Source organism: Macrobrachium rosenbergii, chromosome 10 (assembly GCF_040412425.1).
Source record: "Macrobrachium rosenbergii isolate ZJJX-2024 chromosome 10, ASM4041242v1, whole genome shotgun sequence".
In the NCBI taxonomy this organism is placed as follows: Eukaryota; Metazoa; Arthropoda; class Malacostraca; order Decapoda; family Palaemonidae; genus Macrobrachium; species Macrobrachium rosenbergii.
Window position 1 is genome coordinate 65,233,383 of NC_089750.1, and position 23,264 is coordinate 65,256,646.

At 36.9% G+C, this 23,264-nt stretch overlaps 1 protein-coding gene and 1 long non-coding RNA gene across 3 annotated transcripts in view; both read left to right on the plus strand.

The window, feature by feature from the left end:
• Positions 1-23,264, plus strand: part of LOC136842727 (uncharacterized) — a 146,763-nt gene that overhangs the window by 85,999 nt on the left and 37,500 nt on the right. The gene's annotated exons all lie outside the window — the stretch shown is intronic.
• Positions 50-2,888, plus strand: LOC136842726 (uncharacterized). Its single transcript, XM_067110449.1, has 2 exons — positions 50-2,337; positions 2,607-2,888. Exon 1 carries the CDS (start codon positions 343-345, stop codon positions 1,417-1,419), a length of 1,077 nt encoding a protein of 358 aa, XP_066966550.1. The 5' UTR covers positions 50-342; the 3' UTR covers positions 1,420-2,337; positions 2,607-2,888.

Below are 23,264 nucleotides of genomic sequence, written 5' to 3' on the forward strand. Positions count from 1 at the left end.
TAAGAATGGTCTTCTAAGAGTAGTAAGCAATTTTGAAAGGTTTAATAAAAATGGAAGGACTTGTAATTTCCCTATTCTTTTGCCAAAGGACAGTAGAATTACGGAACTAATAATATCTGATATTCATGCCAAACATAACCATGTAGGTATTTATTCCGTCATGAATGAGATGCGGAAAAGGTTTTACATACCTAGTTATTTTTCAACAGTCAAAAGAATTTTGAAAAAATGTGTGAATTGTAGAAAGGTAAATGCTAGAACTATCAAAATCAACCAAAGTTCATATCGTGATATCCGTGTTAATCCAGTGAAAATTCCTTTTAGCTGTAGTTTTTGGATTATATGGGTCCCTTTAATGTTTATCATGATAATAAGAAATCTAAGGTTTGGGTTCTAGTCATTACTTGCATGTGGTCTCGGGCTGTGAATTTAAAAGTTTGTTCTGACATGAGTACTAATGAGTTCCTGAGAGCTTTTCAGTTGCACTCCTTTGAGTATGGAGTTCCTCAATACTGTATATCAGATCAAGGAACACAAATTGTTGCTGCAGGAAATAAAATTCAATCATTTTTAAGTGATTTTGATACTCAGAGGTATTTTCAAGAGTCTGGTGTTAAGTCTTTGAAGTTTGAACAATTTTATAAAGGTCAAAGTGAACTTGGTTCATTAGTTGAAGTTTGTGTAAAAATGAGTAAGAGGTTAATATATGGAGCCATTAGAAATAATGTGTTAACTCTGAAGGATTTTGAGTTTCTCATTGCTCAAACCGTACACATTATTAATCGAAGACCAATTGCCTTTAAAGAAGAACTTAGAACATCCATTGGTGAAGCTCTTCCACAACCTATTACTCCAGAATTACTTTTAAAGGGTTATGATCTGAATTCTCTGAATATAATTCCAGAGTTACAGGAGGTAGATCCTGATCCTGACTGGTTTAAAGATGATCCATCACGTGTTATATTGGATAATTATGGGAAATTAAGAAGGGTTCGTGAGAGACTGAAACAATTATATGAAAGTGAATTTCTGAATACTCTCATTAAGCAGGCAACAAATAAAAAGAACAGATTCCAACCTGTAAAACATACAATTTTAAAGAAAGGGGATATTGTCATGATTAAAGAACCTATGTCTAAGCCACAATATTATCCAATGGGCATAGTTAAAGATGTTCAAATTAATGAAAGTGGTGAAGTTACTGGAGCAACCGTGATGAAAGGTTGTTCTAGGGAAGTAACTAAAAGGCATGCTTCGAATCTCATTCCAATTTTAAGTCCTATACTTTCAGAGGAGTCTGAAACTCCTCACAACAATCTTCAAAGTAAGGATGATATTCCTATAGTTAGGTCTCAAAGAGCCGCTGCTCTGGAGAGTCGTAAAAGGACTACAGACTTAATTTTTCAGGATCTTGTTTGATATTTTTTGAAACTGCATAGGTTTTTTTTTTTTTTTTTAGATTTTGAGATTATTATCTTTGCTGTAGTTCCTAATTTGTTGGTGGTGGTGTGCTTTGTTTATATTTCATTTATTTATGATCTTCAAATTTAAATAAAATTTGAATCCCCTCCTGCCAGTATGGAAAAATTTCCCTTTGGAAAATCTTTTCCATTTTATGTAATTCAAATTTAAATAAAATTTGAATCCCCTCCTGCCAGTATGGAAAAATTTCCCTTTGGAAAATCTTTTCCATTTTATGTAATAAGTACATAACACGTATTGTACATTTTTAAGTCGTAATTTGCTTATATGGACCTTTTTTTTTTTGTGGTAAAATTTGTTTTATGGTTTTTGTTATTAAGATCAATAAAATGTGGCGTGTAAATTAGAACATTTCAGATTTTAAACCTTTATTTGTTTTCCTTATACGTTACAAAAGCAAAATGACCTAAAAATTGTTTCCATATTCCCAAGTTTCGACTTCCTCCCAGAACAAGTGAATACTCCTTGAACACTCGTTTCAGAAGTTGAACTGTTCATCAACGTTCTTGGGAAAAGCAGTATTCTTCGAGTCTTCTTCCAGTCTTCTTCCAACACTCAACCGTGAAAGTCTTCAAGCTCTCAACAGAAAGTCAGTCTTCTTCACTGATCTCTCGACAGAGGAGCAGTATTCTCAAAATTTTCAAGTGAACAAAGTGTATTTCAGCGGAACTTTGGCAATTCTTGCCAAGCTTACTTTTATTGTTGGATAGATGAAGACTCCTCAAGAAATGAACCTTTAAAAGGTTTGCCGGATGGAATCATGCCTCTCTTACCATCTTGGAGTAGCAGGATCGTGAATTTGTCATCTTTCACCAAGACAGCATTTCGTCTATGCCAGATGGGAAAAGTTACCAGGTGGGTCGGTTTTGTTGGTGTAACGTCTCACGCCCATGTAGCTTCCCATTATTTTCCTTCACGAAAATAGGTCTTCTCGCTACCCGTTAAAATAATAAATCCTTTGCATTGTCTAGAAATAATTTCATTTTATTATTCTTAATGACAAAACTATGTTGTTCAATGGTTCTCTCTTTTTTGTTTTTCCTTTTGAGTAAGAGTAAGAGCCTACTTCTATTTTTCTAACCTCATAGTTAAGTCGTTAACAACTATTTACCTTTTGATTATAGACGCATTGGAGGTGTTAAATTGGGAAGATTAGCAAATGGGATTACATCCTACTTCCTGATAGGCCAATAGGTCTCTGGAAGTTGCTCGTTTGCAAGTCGTCAGAATCTATCGACAGCAGCCATCATAAATTGCCATTTGTGTAATTCGTAAAGTGCTATTCTCTTTACCCTTAAATTTTAATGGTGGGGCAAGTTTTATTGTAAATAAATTATTAGATAAACTCTGATTTTTATTTAATCTCTAATGGTTATTTAAAATTTTAAGTCTTCCCTATAAATTTCAACACAGGTGGACTTATTATCAACTAGAAATTCCCCTTCGGTAACATATATGAAAATATATTACTTCCGAGGTAGAGTGAATTGGATATTAAAGGATGTTTGTAGCTTTCTGATTGTATATGAATCACGGTGATGTGATAAATAGTCATAATATGGCTACGTGCGACAAAACGCACTACACGGTCAACATGGCAGAGGTGGGTGGATATCGTCTCCAAACGCAAAACACCTGAGTTCGACGGGTGAGTTGATGGGAGATGGTATTCACTTATACCTCTCTTGTGGCCGACTGGTTAGTGTGTCACTGTAGTCCTGATTCCTCGTCCGTCGCTGGTTCGATCCCACGGGACGGTGGACTTATTATCAACTAGAAATTCCCCTTGGTAACATATATGAAAATATATTACTTCCGAGGTAGAGTGAATTGGATATTAAAGGACGTTTGTAGCTTTCTGATTGTATATGAATCACGGTGATGTGATAAATAGTCATAATATGGCTACGTGCGACAAACGCACTACGGTCAACATTGCAGAGGTGGGTGGATATCGTCTCCAAACGCAAAACACCTGAGTTCGACGGGTGAGTTGATGGGAGATGGTATTCACTTATACCTCTCTTGTGGCCGACTGGTTAGTGTGTCACTGTAGTCCTGATTCCTCGTCCGTCGCTGGTTCGATCCCACGGGACGGTGGACTTATTATCAACTAGAAATTCCCCTTCGGTAACATATATGAAAATATATTACTTCCGAGGTAGAGTGAATTGGATATTAAAGGACGTTTGTAGCTTTCTGATTGTATATGAATCACGGTGATGTGATAAATAGTCATAATATGGCTACGTCGACAAACGCACTACACGGTCAACATGGCAGAGGTGGGTGGATATCGTCACCAAACGCAAAAACACCTGAGTTCGACGGGTGAGTTGATGGGAGATGGTATTCACTTATACCTCTCTTGTGGCCGACTGGTTAGTGTGTCACTGTAGTCCTGATTCCTCGTCCGTCGCTGGTTCGATCCCACGGGACGGTGGACTTATTATCAACTAGAAATTCCCCTTCGGTAACATATATGAAAATATATTACTTCCGAGGTAGAGTGAATTGGATATTAAAGGACGTTTGTAGCTTTCTGATTGTATATGAATCACGGTGATGTGATAAATAGTCATAATATGGCTACGTGCGACAAACGCACTACACGGTCAACATGGCAGAGGTGGGTGGATATCGTCTCCAAAACGCAAAACACCTGAGTTCGACGGGTGAGTTGATGGGAGATGGTATTCACTTATGCCTCTCTTGTGGCCGACTGGTTAGTGTGTCACTGTAGTCCTGATTCCTCGTCCGTCGCTGGTTCGATCCACGGGACGGTGGACTTATTATCAACTAGAAATTCCCCTTCGGTAACATATATGAAAATATATTACTTCCGAGGTAGAGTGAATTGGATATTAAAGGACGTTTGTAGCTTTCTGATTGTATATGAATCACGGTGATGTGATAAATAGTCATAATATGGCTACGTCGACAAACGCACTACACGGTCAACATGGCAGAGGTGGGTGGATATCGTCTCCAAACGCAAAACACCTGAGTTCGACGGGTGAGTTGATGGGAGATGGTATTCACTTATGCCTCTCTTGTGGCCGACTGGTTAGTGTGTCACTGTAGTCCTGATTCCTCGTCCGTCGCTGGTTCGATCCCACGGGACGGTGGACTTATTATCAACTAGAAATTCCCCTTCGGTAACATATATGAAAATATATTACTTCCGAGGTAGAGTGAATTGGATATTAAAGGACGTTTGTAGCTTTCTGATTGTATATGAATCACGGTGATGTGATAAATAGTCATAATATGGCTACGTGCGACAAACGCACTACACGGTCAACATTGCAGAGGTGGGTGGATATCGTCTCCAAACGCAAAACACCTGAGTTCGACGGGTGAGTTGATGGGAGATGGTATTCACTTATACCTCTCTTGTGGCCGACTGGTTAGTGTGTCACTGTAGTCCTGATTCCTCGTCCGTCGCTGGTTCGATCCCACGGGACGGTGGACTTATTATCAACTAGAAATTCCCCTTCGGTAACATATATGAAAATATATTACTTCCGAGGTAGAGTGAATTGGATATTAAAGGACGTTTGTAGCTTTCTGATTGTATATGAATCACGGTGATGTGATAAATAGTCATAATATGGCTCGTCGACAAACGCACTACACGGTCAACATGGCAGAGGTGGGTGGATATCGTCTCCAAACGCAAAACACCTGAGTTCGACGGGTGAGTTGATGGGAGATGGTATTCACTTATACCTCTCTTGTGGCCGACTGGTTAGTGTGTCACTGTAGTCCTGATTCCTCGTCCGTCGCTGGTTCGATCCCACGGGACGGTGGACTTATTATCAACTAGAAATTCCCCTTGGTAACATATATGAAAATATATTACTTCCGAGGTAGAGTGAATTGGATATTAAAGGACGTTTGTAGCTTTCCGATTGTATATGAATCACGGTGATGTGATAAATAGTCATAATATGGCTACGTGCGACAAACGCACTACACGGTCAACATGGCAGAGGTGGGTGGATATCGTCTCCAAACGCAAAACACCTGAGTTCGACGGGTGAGTTGATGGGAGATGGTATTCACTTATACCTCTCTTGTGGCCGACTGGTTAGTGTGTCACTGTAGTCCTGATTCCTCGTCCGTCGCTGGTTCGATCCCACGGGACGGTGGACTTATTATCAACTAGAAATTCCCCTTCGGTACATATATGAAAATATATTACTTCCGAGGTAGAGTGAATTGGATATTAAAGGACGTTTGTAGCTTTCTGATTGTATATGAATCACGGTGATGTGATAAATAGTCATAATATGGCTACGTCGACAAACGCACTACACGGTCAACATGGCAGAGGTGGGTGGATATCGTCTCCAAGCGCCAAAACACCTGAGTTCGGCGGGTGAGTTGATGGGAGATGGTATTCACTTATACCTCTCTTGTGGCCGACTGGTTAGTGTGTCACTGTAGTCCTGATTCCTCGTCCGTCGCTGGTTCGATCCCACGGGACGGTGGACTTATTATCAACTAGAAATTCCCCTTCGGTAACATATATGAAAATATATTACTTCCGAGGTAGAGTGAATTGGATATTAAAGGACGTTTGTAGCTTTCTGATTGTATATGAATCACGGTGATGTGATAAATAGTCATAATATGGCTACGTCACGACAAACGCACTACACGGTCAACATGGCAGAGGTGGGTGGATATCGTCTCCAAACGCAAAACACCTGAGTTCGACGGGTGAGTTGATGGGAGATGGTATTCACTTATACCTCTCTTGTGGCCGACTGGTTAGTGTGTCACTGTAGTCCTGATTCCTCGTCCGTCGCTGGTTCGATCCCACGGGGCGGTGGACTTATTATCAACTAGAAATTCCCCTTCGGTAACATATATGAAAATATATTACTTCCGAGGTAGAGTGAATTGGATATTAAAGGACGTTTGTAGCTTTCTGATTGTATATGAATCACGGTGATGTGATAAATAGTCATAATATGGCTACGTTCGACAAACGCACTACACGGTCAACATGGCAGAGGTGGGTGGATATCGTCTCCAAACGCAAAACACCTGAGTTCGACGGGTGAGTTGATGGGAGATGGTATTCACTTATACCTCTCTTGTGGCCGACTGGTTAGTGTGTCACTGTAGTCCTGATTCCTCGTCCGTCGCTGGTTCGATCCCACGGGGACGGTGGACTTATTATCAACTAGAAATTCCCCTTCGGTAACATATATGAAAATATATTACTTCCGAGGTAGAGTGAATTGGATATTAAAGGACGTTTGTAGCTTTCTGATTGTATATGAATCACGGTGATGTGATAAATAGTCATAATATGGCTACGTGCGACAAACGCACTACGGTCAACATGGCAGAGGTGGGTGGATATCGTCTCCAAACGCAAAACACCTGAGTTCGACGGGTGAGTTGATGGGAGATGGTATTCACTTATACCTCTCTTGTGGCCGACTGGTTAGTGTGTCACTGTAGTCCTGATTCCTCGTCCGTCGCTGGTTCGATCCCACGGGACGGTGGACTTATTATCAACTAGAAATTCCCCTTCGGTAACATATATGAAAATATATTACTTCCGAGGTAGAGTGAATTGGATATTAAAGGACGTTTGTAGCTTTCTGATTGTATATGAATCACAGTGATGTGATAAATAGTCATAATATGGCTACGTGCGACAAAACGCACTACACGGTCAACATGGCAGAGGTGGGTGGATATCGTCTCCAAACGCAAAACACCTGAGTTCGACGGGTGAGTTGATGGGAGATGGTATTCACTTATACCTCTCTTGTGGCCGACTGGTTAGTGTGTCACTGTAGTCCTGATTCCTCGTCCGTCGCTGGTTCGATCCCACGGGACGGTGGACTTATTATCAACTAGAAATTCCCCTTCGGTAACATATATGAAAATATATTACTTCCGAGGTAGAGTGAATTGGATATTAAAGGACGTTTGTAGCTTTCTGATTGTATATGAATCACGGTGATGTGATAAATAGTCATAATATGGCTACATGCGACAAACGCACTACACGGTCAACATGGCAGAGGTGGGTGGATATCGTCTCCAAACGCAAAACACCTGAGTTCGACGGGTGAGTTGATGGGAGATGGTATTCACTTACACCTCTCTTGTGGCCGACTGGTTAGTGTGTCACTGTAGTCCTGATTCCTCGTCCGTCGCTGGTTCGATCCCACGGGACGGTGGACTTATTATCAACTAGAAATTCCCCTTCGGTAACATATATGAAAATATATTACTTCCGAGGTAGAGTGAATTGGATATTAAAGGACGTTTGTAGCTTTCTGATTGTATATGAATCACGGTGATGTGATAAATAGTCATAATATGGCTACGTGCGACAAACGCACTACACGGTCAACATGGCAGAGGTGGGTGGATATCGTCTCCAAACGCAAAACACCTGAGTTCGACGGGTGAGTTGATGGGAGATGGTATTCACTTATACCTCTCTTGTGGCCGACTGGTTAGTGTGTCACTGTAGTCCTGATTCCTCGTCCGTCGCTGGTTCGATCCCACGGGACGGTGGACTTATTATCAACTAGAAATTCCCCTTCGGTAACATATATGAAAATATATTACTTCCGAGGTAGAGTGAATTGGATATTAAAGGACGTTTGTAGCTTTCTGATTGTATATGAATCACGGTGATGTGATAAATAGTCATAATATGGCTACGTGCGACAAACGCGCACTACACGGTCAACATGGCAGAGGTGGGTGGATATCGTCTCCAAACGCAAAACACCTGAGTTCGACGGGTGAGTTGATGGGAGATGGTATTCACTTATACCTCTCTTGTGGCCGACTGGTTAGTGTGTCACTGTAGTCCTGATTCCTCGTCCGTCGCTGGTTCGATCCACGGACGGTGGACTTATTATCAACTAGAAATTCCCCTTCGGTAACATATATGAAAATATATTACTTCCGAGGTAGAGTGAATTGGATATTAAAGGACGTTTGTAGCTTTCTGATTGTATATGAATCACGGTGATGTGATAAATAGTCATAATATGGCTACGTGCGACAAACGCACTACACGGTCAACATGGCAGAGGTGGGTGGATATCGTCTCCAAACGCAAAACACCTGAGTTCGACGGGTGAGTTGATGGGAGATGGTATTCACTTATACCTCTCTTGTGGCCGACTGGTTAGTGTGTCACTGTAGTCCTGATTCCTCGTCCGTCGCTGGTTCGATCCCACGGGACGGTGGACTTATTATCAACTAGAAATTCCCCTTCGGTAACATATATGAAAAATATATTACTTCCGAGGTAGAGTGAATTGATATTAAAGGACGTTTGTAGCTTTCTGATTATATATATATATATATATATATATATATATATATATATATATATATATATATATATATATATATATATATATATATATATATGTAATCTAGATTTCAAGTCAAAAGACTCACAATACATTTATTAGATGACTCTCATGTGATGACCATCAGGAGGACAGTAGAAAAGAAAAGACTACCTCTGATCCGTCTTAGAGGTGATTTATTCGCTGTGGCTCTTCTGGATTAAGTCCGCTCTCTCATGGCATGGCGCTTACCCACGCAACTCGAGATGTGTATCATCATCATTTTATATTGATTTACTCCAAGATAACTCTTGTATCTTTCGTGTCAGCGTTGCTCCAGAACCTGTTATGAATTATTTCGTGTTCACGTGCAGTATTGGAGCATAGGCTATTTTCTTGGCGAGAATATGGTAGAGAGTTACTGGACAGAAACGTTGAAAGCGCAGGGCACTAGGGATGGCATCAGACGTTTTACGTTTAGACCGCCATATAATATTCACCAGTGTATATATATATATATATCTATATATATATATATATATATATATATATATATATATATATATATATATATATATATATATATATATATATATATATATATATATATATATATATATATATATATATATATATATATATATATATATAATGTATATATATGCATATATATATATATATATATATATATATATATATATATATATATATATATATATATATATACTCGTATATATATACATGCAAAAATGCAGAAAGTTAATGCTATATATTTCGGAGAATAACTGTCTCCCTCGACAGGCAAGTAATGAATGATTGAAGAATTACAGAAAAGCGATATTTGCCTGTCGAGGGAGACAGTTGTTATCCGAAATATATAGCATTAACTTTCTACCTTTTGGCGTTTTTATGGGCTCCTTTTATTATTATTATTTAATATTATATATATATATATATACATATATATATACATATATATATATACACACACATATATATATATATATATATATATATATATATATATATATATATATGTGTGTGTGTGTGTGTGTGTGTGTGTGTGTGTGTGTGTGTGCGTGCGTGCGCACGTGCTCCAAACGTCACAAATTCACCGTGTATAAAGAGATTACTTTCACAGAGGACCTCAAAAATACAGAAGGTTCAGAGGACGTGATTCTTTATTTCCTAGCTTTCAGATGCGCGTTTTGCCTCCATTTTCAGTGAACCTTCCGTATTGTTGATGTCCTCTGGGAAAAGATGTATGTACACACACACACACACACACATATATATATATATATATATATATATATATATATATATATATATATATATATATATATATATATATATATATATATATATATATATATATATATATATATATATATATATATATATATATATATATATATATATATATGAACGTGTGACAGTATCTGGATAACGGAAGTAGAAATAGAGAGAGTGAGAGATGGGAAGAGGCAGAGGAAGAGAAGAAGGATTATGATGAGGAGGAGGAGGAGAAGGAATCAGTTGGTGTCATGAACAGGACCTCATTAAAGAGTTGCTAAACCTCTTATCCGAGCTAAGAGAAATTGAGTAAGGAATCTTCTAAGGATTAGAGAGAGAGAGAGAGAGAGAGAGAGAGAGAGAGAGAGAGAGAGAGAGAGAGAGAGAGAGAAGGATTATACTCCAAGGAAGAGAATCCATTTACAAAATTCCTTCCGGTTCCAGGATTTGACAGGAGAAATCGTTACTGATAAACTTATGAAACAGGAATAAAAACACAAAATTATATTATTTTGCTGACTGTTCGTGCAAGTAAGAGCCCTTCCTGGCACAAGGCCAACTCAGCAACTTTATAAAACCACTAAACAACGATAAAAGTCAACAAGAAAACACTGAGAAAGCCTAACTTAAAATAAAATGTGTGCAGACCTGCAAAACGAGCTAAGCGGAATTATCACATTTTCCTAATGCGTCGTGACAAAACACAAGTTTTCTAGACAACGGTCATACATCAAGACGTGTTTTTATTAGATTCTCGTGCAAGACCTCGTTGCAAGTAATTCATTTTGCCTTCCTTAATCTTAAAAAACTGCTGTAATTTTCGCTTATCTTAGAAACAAACGAAAGCTTTACATGGATCTTATTTTTTCTTTTTTCTTGTCAAGATTCCAGTTCTTAGTCGTGGAAGTTGTTTTTCATAGAACGCCTGAAATACTTATTCTTCTTTAGTTGGTGTTTGTGAATTATGATTCACTTAATCAAGGCTTTCAATAAACAACAGCAGAATGTCAGGGTAGTATCTTATTTATTGTATGTTTTTTAATATGTCAAAGTACCTCTTGTCTTTGCGTGTAACGTAATAATATTTTCTTCCCTGGAATGCCATGTGTTGAATAATAACTCCATGTTTCATACCATGGAAGAGAGAGAGAGAGAGAGAGAGAGAGAGAGAGAGAGAGAGAGAGAGAGTTTATTGAATCATATTAATAAAACAGAAGCTGACTGAAAATTATCCAGGCTCCGAGCGTCCATCTATCGCCCCTTTCATTCATCACATTCATCCCGTCTCATCTTTCTTTCGTCGTTCCTTTCATCGCTGACGTGGAAAGGGAGAAATGAAAGGGACTGGAGAGAATATTTCCTCAATTTTACTTGAGAGGGAAAAACTCATCGATCACCATAACACCACATGGAGGATGCAAGTCTTTACGACATCAATCATTTACAGGGAGCATTTTCGCCCCTCCAACGGCATCAGAGGGTAATGCCTGGAATCTCCTCCTCCTTCTCCTCCTCCTCCTCTTCCTCCTCCTCCTCCTCCTCCTCCTCCTCCTCCTCGTAAACCAAAGGGTTCAGGGGTCTTCTTCGGAGAGAGGAGAGGAATGATCGATTCTGGCCAGTATTGAAAGAAAAAAAAGTGGATCATCCATCTGGACTTTTCCCTGGAAATCTCTTACGCTGAACAGCACCAGCCTCAAATTGGTCTTCTCTTAGAGTCTCCAACAAGAGAGAGAGAGAGAGAGAGAGAGAGAGAGAGAGAGAGAGAGAGAGAGAGAGAGAGAGAGAGAGAAATTCAGAATAACATTCATCTGTAATAAGCGCAGGATGACATTGAAAATTATTTCTTTACATAAATGTGTGTCGAAACTGGAAAATGACTAATTTTTATTGACTCACCGTGAAATCCTTTTCATAAATAAAATGTAAATGTTTATCGAAACTACCGTGCACATTTGATATATCAACGTCTCTTATAAGTCTTCGGTTATCCATAACAATTACTTCAAAAAAGATAATTTCCGATTTAACCGGAATGACCGAAACGGCAGCTGCAAATTGGGAAAATACTACAGTCAGATGTTTGTCTGTCTGTTTTTTTTATTTGTTTGTTCAAAAACTTTGCAAAACGTGTTTGACTGACGTCAATGAAATTTTGTAGTGAGGTGGACTAATGGGCCAAGGTATCGTTAATTGGAATTTGGGGTAAATATAGATCCGGATGTGAATTCAGGATTTTTTTTTATGTAGCTAGCTGAGTTACTGTATTTACTTGCTGAGTGTCTTCTAGTTTAGCTTTACTATCAAACCCATTTTCCAGATACCAGAATGGCTGAATAGAATCAGTATTCGGCTCTCGAAACATCTGTCTTTGAGGGGCGTATCAATTCCTCCCAACAAGCAATGTTTCAAACAAGAGAACCTGATTGTTATCGTTGTTAAACAGCAACTTAATCCGTAACCATGTGAACATATTTGTTTGGTCGAAGGCAAGTCTTTATTCATTGGTTACTTTCTTCATTTACATACCAGCATTCTGAGCTATGGCAGCGAGATTTGCAAGTTTTGAATAATAATGATAATGATGATAATAGTCACGGGTACCTCCCATTCACATACTTGTTCCTAGAGGTAAAGTTATAAGTTAAGAGTGTAATAATACAGTAAAGAGTGTAATAATACAGTGTAATAGTATAGTAAGCAATGTTTGATTAAGAAAACTCTCAAATTTACCGTAATTAAATGTAGAGAATATATGTGTAAAATAAATACATTTAAAAATCTTACCTCTTCGTAAAATGTCTGCATTTTAACCTTTAAAACCATATTACCCAGTGAAGTCAGTAGGTTTTTTTTTTTTTAAACATAAAGCCTTCTGGTCTGTGAGGGCGATTAACGCTGTATTTGCATGTTTCTCGGATTGGAAACCATCATTACACAGGCTCCGCGACTCTCTGTATGACCTCCAGCGACCTAGGTCACGCCGAGGCTTGATGAAAACATCAAGTCCATCAGTGTCAGTCCTGCTAGCCTCAGAGACTTACAAAAGAATCCCGTAAACAATGAGCCTTACATAACTTCTCTCCCATCTCGGGTCCTGAAATAAACAGAAAATAGGAAAGAAGGGGGACGTCTTAGGAGAAAATCAAACACCGAGTGGAAAGGACAATCACAGAGAGAAGATCTCAATAGAGCCTCCTCTTATTTCCTTATGGGAAAGCAGGTCATTGTGACGCATTCCAAAAGGCCCGGTCGATAGTTCATTTTAATCCCGACTTCAACAGGCCGAAAGGACTGAGGAAGGTTACGTATCAACCTCACCGTCGTTAAGAGACGTGTTCCCCTATTCACGGGAGGTGACCTTATGTTCGAGTCTCTTCCTAAAAAGATTGTTGTCTAGGTCTGTTGACTGTTGTTTTCACTTGGACGTATCGCGTCTTGTATTCGCCATTATATATATATATATATATATATATATATATATATATATATATATATATATATAGAGAGAGAGAGAGAGAGAGAGAGAGAGAGAGAGAGAGAGAGAGAGAGAGAGAGAGAGAGAGGTTCTAAATAAGCAAATATTTTTTTATATTTTATTTTATATTTTTATAATTATATTATTGTTTTATATATAGTATCTTTACATTTATTCCAAAAAGCAGTGATGATTTTAACACTGTTCTGATGTAGCTGCATGTAGAAGCCACCTGTGTATGTGAGCAACAAAATAATAAAATACACGTTTTGCATTCGACAGCAGCCAGCCTTTTTATTATGCTGGATTCCTGGCATGTAGACACGACAGATCGGTCTCGTTTACAACAAAGCCGAAAGCACTGACGTCATTCACATCTGATTGGGTAGTGCCGCTGCCCCTGCACTAACGAACATCGCCTCCATGCTACGTATTGGTCAGTTTAGGCACCACAGTGCAATCGTGGCTTTCAGCAGTCTTGGGTTTGATTTCCCCTGCCCAGCTTTTCATTCGAGAACTTTTACTTCGCTTATTTATTTTTATCTGTTGATAAACTGGGTTTTTAAAAATCCATTAATCTATTTAATATTATTGTTATTGGTGTTCGTCATATGCATTTTAATCTTTTAATCATGTATTCTCAAATTTTCTTCCTCTTTTGCTCTGTTCTTTTGCTCATATATGCATTCAGTTCTGTGGAACATTGCTGGATGAGTTCATATGGATGTATATAGTACTTTAGTTCACAAATAATATATATACATATATATATATATATATATATATATATATATATATATATATATATATATATATATATTACTAACAGAACCTCATTCAAACTGGATGGTATCTAATGGAGTATTTATTCAGGAAACGTTGGTAACTTTTTCTGAATAAATACTCCTTTGGATACCATCCAGTTAGAATGAGGTCCTGTTAGTAATTCTGCTAATAAAGTTGATATATATATATTTATATATATATATATATATATATATATATATATATATATATATATATATATATATATATATATATATATATATATATATATATATGTATGTATGTATATCTGTATATCTATTACATATCGACACCTTTTCCCTTGAAGGGTTGGACCTCCTTAACCTTAAACTGATACGTTTCTGCACACTGGTTACGACCAAGACCATTTACATCCGAGTACTCTATTTCTAATTCACTCTAAGGTCAGCAGAAGTACATTCCTTTACTTTTCTTTAGGTAATAGATCTAAAAGAACATTCTCACTTGCCATTATACAACTGCCTAAATTCTAAAGAGCCCCAGAATCACATTCACAACAAAAGATTCTTTTCGCAAGTAGGAAACTCAAGAAGAACGAGCGCAAATACTACACTGCTTGAAAGTAATGCCTAGAAATATTTGCAGTTAAGAGATTAATGAACAATCGTCACGTACCTCCTTGTAATTCCGCAAACAAGGACCGGTACAACTGCGCACGGGAATCCGAGAGGATACTCGTGTCTTAAACTGTCGCCACTATATCAGTGGTCAGTACAGTGGAGAATCCGGACGGCATCATCCGGGGTAAATCAAAGCTCCATCCGGATTAGGCTACGATATATTGCTGGCGGAAGTCCGAGCTGTCTTTCTTTTCCTTTCTAGCTTCACTCGCATTTGTGTGTTTGGTTTGTGTGTGGTTTGTATTTTTATTTTGCTATCAAGTATTTTATTAATTGATTTTGTTTGCTCACTTACTTAATTACTTGATTTTGTTTGCTCACTTACTTAATTTTTCGAGGAAGTGAGTTGATTGAAATTTTGAAGCCATAAATTTTACTGTAAGCCATTTAGAATTTTTTTGGGGGGGACGTTTATGGGAATGTCGGAGACTCACTGTCTGAGTACTCTTTAGTTATTTGCGAAATTTTAGCCTGTAATAATTTTTCTCAAATATCGGTTCACCCCTTTCTTCACTAGTCTTTCTTGCTCCCTTTTCCTTTCCTCTCGTTTTCTTCGGGCCTGGGCTAGAAAAAGGCATAATGTTCCCCGTTCCATTGGCCAACGTAACGGGGAACCTCATACCTTTCTCTAGCCCAGTGATTCTTAAACTGGGGGACAGAAGCTTCCAAGGGGGGCGCAAGCAGAGTTGCCAGATGGTGCCTATTATTTTTTAATTTGTGATGTTCATTACAAAATTGCCAAAAACGTTATCACTGCTTCCATATATTTTCCAATTATTATCTCAAAACATGCCAAAATTTCAAAATATAAGTCAGTTTTAATTTCAAATCTTGTTTATGAATTGTCTTTTATTGTTATGATAAGTATAATAGCATACAAATAGACGACATATTGTTTATAGATATATATAATGCAGAGGGGGGGGGGCGCAAATCAAAAAAGTTTAAGAACCACTGCTCTAGCCTACGACCGAAGAAAACGGGCGAGAAGGAAAAGGAAGTAAGAAAGACTATAGTGAAGAAAGAGGTGATCCGATATTCGCGAATTACAGACTAATATTTCGCGATATTTTCTTTGGTTTAAAAAAAAAAAAAAGCAACATTGAGCCATCCCTTGGGAACAGGTGTAGTTTTCCAATTTGATTTATGGGATGATGAAAGGGAAATTGATACAAGTATGAATTTAAAAAATCCTCTTTGTTGGATGTGTTTGATCATCAAAGAATTTTTCGTCACACTGCCGTCACTAATTAACAACAGGTATTTACAGACAGGAAGTGAGTTGGACTTTGCTTTGCAACATGGCAATGTTTTCGTTGTGAATGCGTTATTTGCGTTGTCTCTTCGTAGTTGACGTTGGTAGGTGAATTATTAAAAAGATAACTTCAAAAGCTTGCAACAGTTTTCAGTTGAATATTCTTTGGTAATTATTTATTATTCATTATTGAATAATCATCATATTTTTATTTGTGTAATATTCATTATGTATTTCATTAGCTATTATTATTATTATTATTATTATTATTATTATTATTATTATTATTATTATTATTATTATTATTATTATTATTCAGATGATGAACCCTATTCATAAGGAACAAACCCACAGGGTCCATTGACTTGAAATTCAAGCTTCCAAAGAATATGGTGTTCATTAGAAAGAAGTAACAGAAGGTAATGGGATATACAGAAAGAAGAGATCACTTATTGCAAAAATAAATTAACATAATAAATAAATAGGAAAAGTGTAAGTAAAATATTAAAATACAAGTATTTTATTGGGTAGTTGCTTTTTAACTGTCCACTATATTTGTCATTATTCATTTAATTTTAGCATCTGCCCCCATTAGGATCTACTGCCGACAGTATGCCGTGTAAGGAACATTTTAGGATAGAAATTTCCTACCTAGATGTCCAGCTTTTACTTATCCTTTTGTATAATGTAGTGAAGTTTGTTCATAACATAATGTGCTTAAGAACGAATGGATTTTAAAAGGACAAAATGAAATTATATATATACACACATATATATAGATATATATATGTATATCTATCTATATATATATTCTCTATATATATCTATATATATATATATATTTTATATATATATATATATATATATATATATATATATATATATATATATATATATATATATTAAATTTCTGACTCATATCAGGACCGAACCCTGTCTTTCAAATGAGAGGACAGGCCATTAGCAATTCACGCACACGCTCTCATATGTTCATTATATATATAAATATATATATATATATATATATATATATATATATATATATATATATATATTATATATATGTATATATCCTTCCACAGGAATCAGCCTCGATAACCACAGATGTCGTTACGCCAGGTTACAGAATTAGGCCAAATTAAAGATTCCTCACAATTGCCGCTAAAAACAAGTGTATTTTTACAGACACCTCACAAAAACTGATGTGCTTTCCAGGTTTGTTCCAGGAAACATCATGGAAACGGAAAAACTAGGAGAAACTCACGGATGGTAACCACAGAGAGAGAGAGAGAGAGAGAGAGAGAGAGAGAGAGAGAGAGAGAGAGAGAGAGAGAGCTCCTACACTCAGATGACTTCATCACATAATGGTCTTTGAGGCGAAAAGATTCACAGTTTTCTTTCCGTTTCTTTTCATTTCACTACCTCGCAGGAACTATAAAGGACAAAGCTGAAAGGGGAAGAGTGAGTGGTTTTTCTGGTACTGGAATGGTGAGGATGAGTTACTTGAGGACGATGAGAAACACGAGGGAAAAGAAAAAAAGAAAAATAACTCGATTACCATTGTTCATGTTGGGCACATTCAGAATTCGTTAAAAGCTAAGAAGAAGAAGAAGAAGAAGAAGAAGAAGAAGAAGAAGAAGTACTTATTCAAAGGAAATATTTTCTTTTCATATTTTATTTTTATTAACTTCTTTCCTTCATTATTCTGAATAGAACTTTTTTATATTTTTTATCTTAGCCTCAGGGACCGGGAACTTGAATGAAAGAAAGGAGTAAGAAAAATAATGAAGTATACATCAGAAACCTTTTGAAACCTGTTGCATCGTTTCAAAGTGCCAGAATGGACACAATGAGAGGAAAGAAAAAGACAATAAGAAATGTAAGCAACAAAGGAAATTGTCAAAGCGGACGTAAAATTCGTCACTTGATATTCTTTCTACTTTTTCGGCGTTCACTTTCGATTTTTAGGTAGAAAAAAAAAAACAACTCATAACCACCGAAAATTTGACTGTTCAAAGGTCCCGTCTTAGGGGCAAGTTGGATTCTGGCTCTCATATTATGGCAGTTTCGCTAAACTTAGTGAAAACGTACTTCATAATTCTAAAAATGATTCAGACTGATAAACATCTTACTACGCAATATCCTTAATTTCAAAATATTGTAAATGTTGGAAATTGTTCAACTCTCTCTCTCTCTCTCTCTCTCTCTCTCTCTCTCTCTCTCTCTCTCTCTCTCTCTCTCTCAGCAGTTCGTATTTTAGTAACATACTTTAAAATAGAAAGGAAACATTTTATCTTTGAGCTGTGAAGAATATTCTCCCACCTTTCTTTGGAGAGAGAGTAAATTTCTGTGTTTATATGATGAATATGCTCCCACCATTCTTTGGTGAGTGCGTAAATTTCTATGTCCTAAAAATTAATTTCCAAAAGGGAACAAATAAACAGTTTACTAAAACCAAGAACGACCAAGGCCACGTTTTCCCTCTTCAGTGGCTTACTGAATTCCAATCAACTTTCCGATGACACGGGACGGTTGAAGCCAAAGCGTGACTGACAGTGATTAAAATTCTCCTCTGAAAGCCGCCTCTAAGAAGCTACCCCCTTCCAGAGATCCCTAGTCTTGATGAGGAGAGAGAGAGAGAGAGAGAGAGAGAGAGAGAGAGAGAGACGACCTTTAAGTAATCGTTGGGATTATCGCCAATAGGGTTATTCCGGTCGGTGTGCCTCTAGTTAAACACCTAAATCATTATATAGATTTAGGGGCCTTTCAGCGCAGCGGCAAATTAATTACGAATAAAGCGTTGATGACTGTGACGTCTGATGGAGCCGTCAAGATAGTTTCGGTCATCATCGTTATCATTATTATGATTATATTGATTCCTAGTAGTAACGGCAGTTGTAACGTCATTATTATTATTATTATTGTTATTATTTTCTCTCTCAAGATTTTACTCGCGGGAAGAGTGGCCCCAGAAGTTCGTAATTTCCGGCTTCTAGCCTTAGAATTTAGAAGCCACGAGCTTTTTTAAAAGATTACTGACGGCAAATTTCTACTTTCCATGAACATTTGACAGGAGATTTTGGTGACATACGGATTTAGAATAGTTTAATGCTTTCATTATTGCTGGAAAGAGGGACAGTTCTTGAGTTTTCCTAAGTATATAGAATAAATTAAATTTTCCAGAATTAGGAAATCATATTTATTACGATATATTTTCTGTAGTTTAATAGGCTTTCGACGTAAAATAAAATAACAAATAAAACATGCGCCGAAGTTTCTTCGACGGAATCGAGTTTTCTGTACAGCCGTTACGGCGTATAATCAAGGCCACCGAACACAGATCTATCTTTCGGTGGTCTCGGTAAAATGCTGTATGAACCTCTGCCCATGAAACTTTAACAACGTCCCGGTGGTGGTTTATCTTATATCGTTGCCAGAAGTACGATTCTGGCTAACTTTAACCTTAAATAAGATAGAAAATACCGAGGAAATAAAATAAAACTACCGAGGCTAGAGGGCTGCTATTTGCTATGATTGATGATTGGAGGGTGGATGATCAACATACCAATTTGCAGACCTCTAGCCTCAGTAGTTTTTAAGATCTGAGGGCGGACAGACAAAGTGCGGACGGAAAAAAAGTGCGGACAGAATAAATGCGGACTGACAGACAAAGCCGGCACAGTAGTTTTCTTTTACAGAAAACTAAAAAGGACTTCAGTGGCGGGGGAGACCATTGAGATAGGCAGTTCACCGCCCTTAGCTAGCCCAGGCCCGAAGAAAACAGGAAAAGGATGGAGGAGAAAAAATCGTGGGTTTTAATCCTGAGGGAACCGATAGACACGCCTCTTGAAGAATGGAAGGTCATAGGAGTCACGAAAGAGAATCAAGATAATCCATGATATGATTTCCAAAATCTTGTTTTGCTTCCATGTTTTGCATGTAGTACGGTTGATCGGTTTATTAAATCTGGCGTAGCGACGACTGTGATATCAACGAAGTTATAACGCGTCGAAAGGTTCAAATATATCAGAATTAGGGCTTTGCTTTAAAGTCCCTTCTATATCAGAATTAGGACTTTGAAAAATTGTTATACATCAGAACTCGGCCTTTGTTCAAAAGTCCCTTAGATATCAGAATTAGGGCTTTGTTCGAAAACTCCTCATATATCAGAATAGGGCTTTGAAAAATTGTTATACATCAGAATTCCGGCTTTGTTCGAAAGCCCCTTATATATCAGAATTAGGGCTTTGTTCGAAAACTCCTCATAAATCAGGATTAGGGCTTTGAAAAATTGTTATACATCAGAATTCTGGCTTTGTTCGAAAGCCCCTTAGATACCAGAATTAGGGCTTTGTCCGAAAACTCCTCATATATCAGAATTAGACCTTTGAAAAATTGTTATACATCAGAATTCAGGCTTTGTTCGAAAGCCCCTTAGATATTAGAATTAGGGCTTTATCAGAAAAACTAATTATATATCAGGATTAGGGCTTTGTATGAGAAGCGTTCGAGGTAGTTAAATGCAAATATCGATTGATATATACAATGAAACATCTTTAGGCAAAGACGAATATTCAGGCTAAAGGTTTCACACATTAGAGAAAATACTTTCAAAGCCACATTTCTTACAAAACGAGAAGAGATAAATTCTTGGGAGGTAGGATATGAGAGAATTCGCCTGGATATTTTGAGCCTTAGAGTGATGAAGGAGAAACATATGTCGAAGAGAGAATTCGACTGGATATTTTGAGCCTTAAAGTGATAAAGAAGAAACATACGTTGAAGAAATGGCCAGGCAAACGAGCAGTCATGGAACAGACATGCAATTTTGAATAACTGACAGCAAAATATCACACAGCTTCACCACTTTCCAGATTTATTCGTTCTTTTTATATATTTATATAAATGCGGCTATGCGGTGTAGAGTATGGAAAAGAGAATAATATAATACTGTATTTATATATTTTCTTTCCGGCAACGTTGTAACCTGTTGCCAGTAGCACAATGATTAAACTAACAGAGAATGATAAAGACTGCATTATACATAGGACTTAAATAATTTACTTTGGTTAAAATGTCCTAAGAATCGCAGCTTTAACGTATGACCAGTAAGGACCAAAGACCATGAGTTATGATTTATTTAAGCTTTAAATTTTATATCTGTAGCCAGAAAAGAGTAGAAATGAATGAGGTTAACGGTAGGAATAAATATATATTTTTAACCACACATCTTGAAAGATATCTGAAGGGGAAAATATAATAAGAATAATGATGATGATGAAGATGATTATGCTAAGGACAATGCCTTGAAAGGTATCTAAAGGGGAAAATAATAGGAATAAGAATAATAATGATGATGATGATGATGATAATTATTATTATTATTATTATTATTATGTTAAGGACACTGATGATCAGGATGAAATAATTACGACTTCTTTTACCATCCCACCATCATAACTTATCGTTCATTCTTCTTCACTCACCAATTCCATTTTCAGTTTTCTTCCTTACTTTTATTATTTTTCCGCCAACATATATCTCTATGAGCTCATAATTTAGCTTAATCCCCTGCAATTAATTAAGGCTGCCGAAGGAGGTAGCTGTGATGACGGGTTCACCGAGTGCCAGTCATAATAAGGATCCGATTTCCGAGAAACAAAAAACCATTAGGCTTTTTGTATTTTATTTACTCACGCTCTTTATCGTGACCGTACTATTTATTTTTTATTCTCCTATTTTTGTTTTGTAATGAAGGATTCGATTTCCGAGAAGAAAATGTATAGGTAAAACAGGAAATAATGGTCTGCTACGTTAAAATTAGTTCATTTTTTCCTGTTGGTTGGGGGGGGGGTGTTGGTTACAGCGTGCAACTAGTAAAGCAAAATCACAAAATCGCTGTTTTACATTGATTTTTGTAAATAATAATTACCAAATTTTGTCATAACTCATTAATGACATTACTTTCCCTATCTAAATTCTCCATTAATTTAGACATTGTTCGTATAGTCTCTTGCATATATATATATATATATATATATATATATATATATATATATATATATATATATATATATATATATATATATATATATATATATATATATGTGTGTGTGTGTGTGTGTGTGTGTGTGTGTGTGTGTGTGTGTGTTCGCGTATGTGGGTTTGTGTGTACGAGTGTGCGTGGAGACGTAGATAACTTTGTTAGCCAAGTACCCTTTGTAAACTTTCTTGTGAACTTGAAGTTTGGGACTCCCTATGCTTATTCTAGAATCTCCCAAGCTTGCATTCCTTTGAAGTGACGCCAGGCGAGAAGACGACTAAATGAATGAACCGGTGTTGATTAAAGAATGAACTTGGAGTAGAAACACGAAAAATGTAAAACGGAGAGAGCCCCCCCAAAAAAGAAAAAAAATCGAAGCGTGTCGGTTGCAAACATTCCAAAACTTCGCTGGAGGAAAAATCTAAAACAAACACAAAGAAACATTTTACTGAACTTTCATTTTTCAGACATCGCTTCCTTTCTTTCTCCCTCAACTTTTGTGTTTTGATTTTTTTTTTTTTTTTTTTTTTTTTTTTACTTTTGTTCAAGAATTTTTTCTTTGCTCGTATAGTATTGGATTCAGGTTTTTGCCTTTAGCTGAAAAATGCTTATGGTATGTTTTGCTTTCAAACGAGATTCTAAACTCACTTTCCAAAAATATACTCTCGATAGGTGGTAGTAAAATAAACAAGAGCATAATATGTTTTTTGTTTCAGTTCTCAGCATCTTTCTTGAAGTACAAAGCTTTTGTCTTGAGTGATAACATCCACAGGGACCGGCGCATAAGTGAACCACTTTCCAACATAAGATTAGAGAAGTAAATAGGTGGATATAAAGAAAGTATTATCGGTAATGTCACTGCTCTTTGTAGAGTATGTATCAGTAATACGTGCAGACATGTATATCCCATTAACAA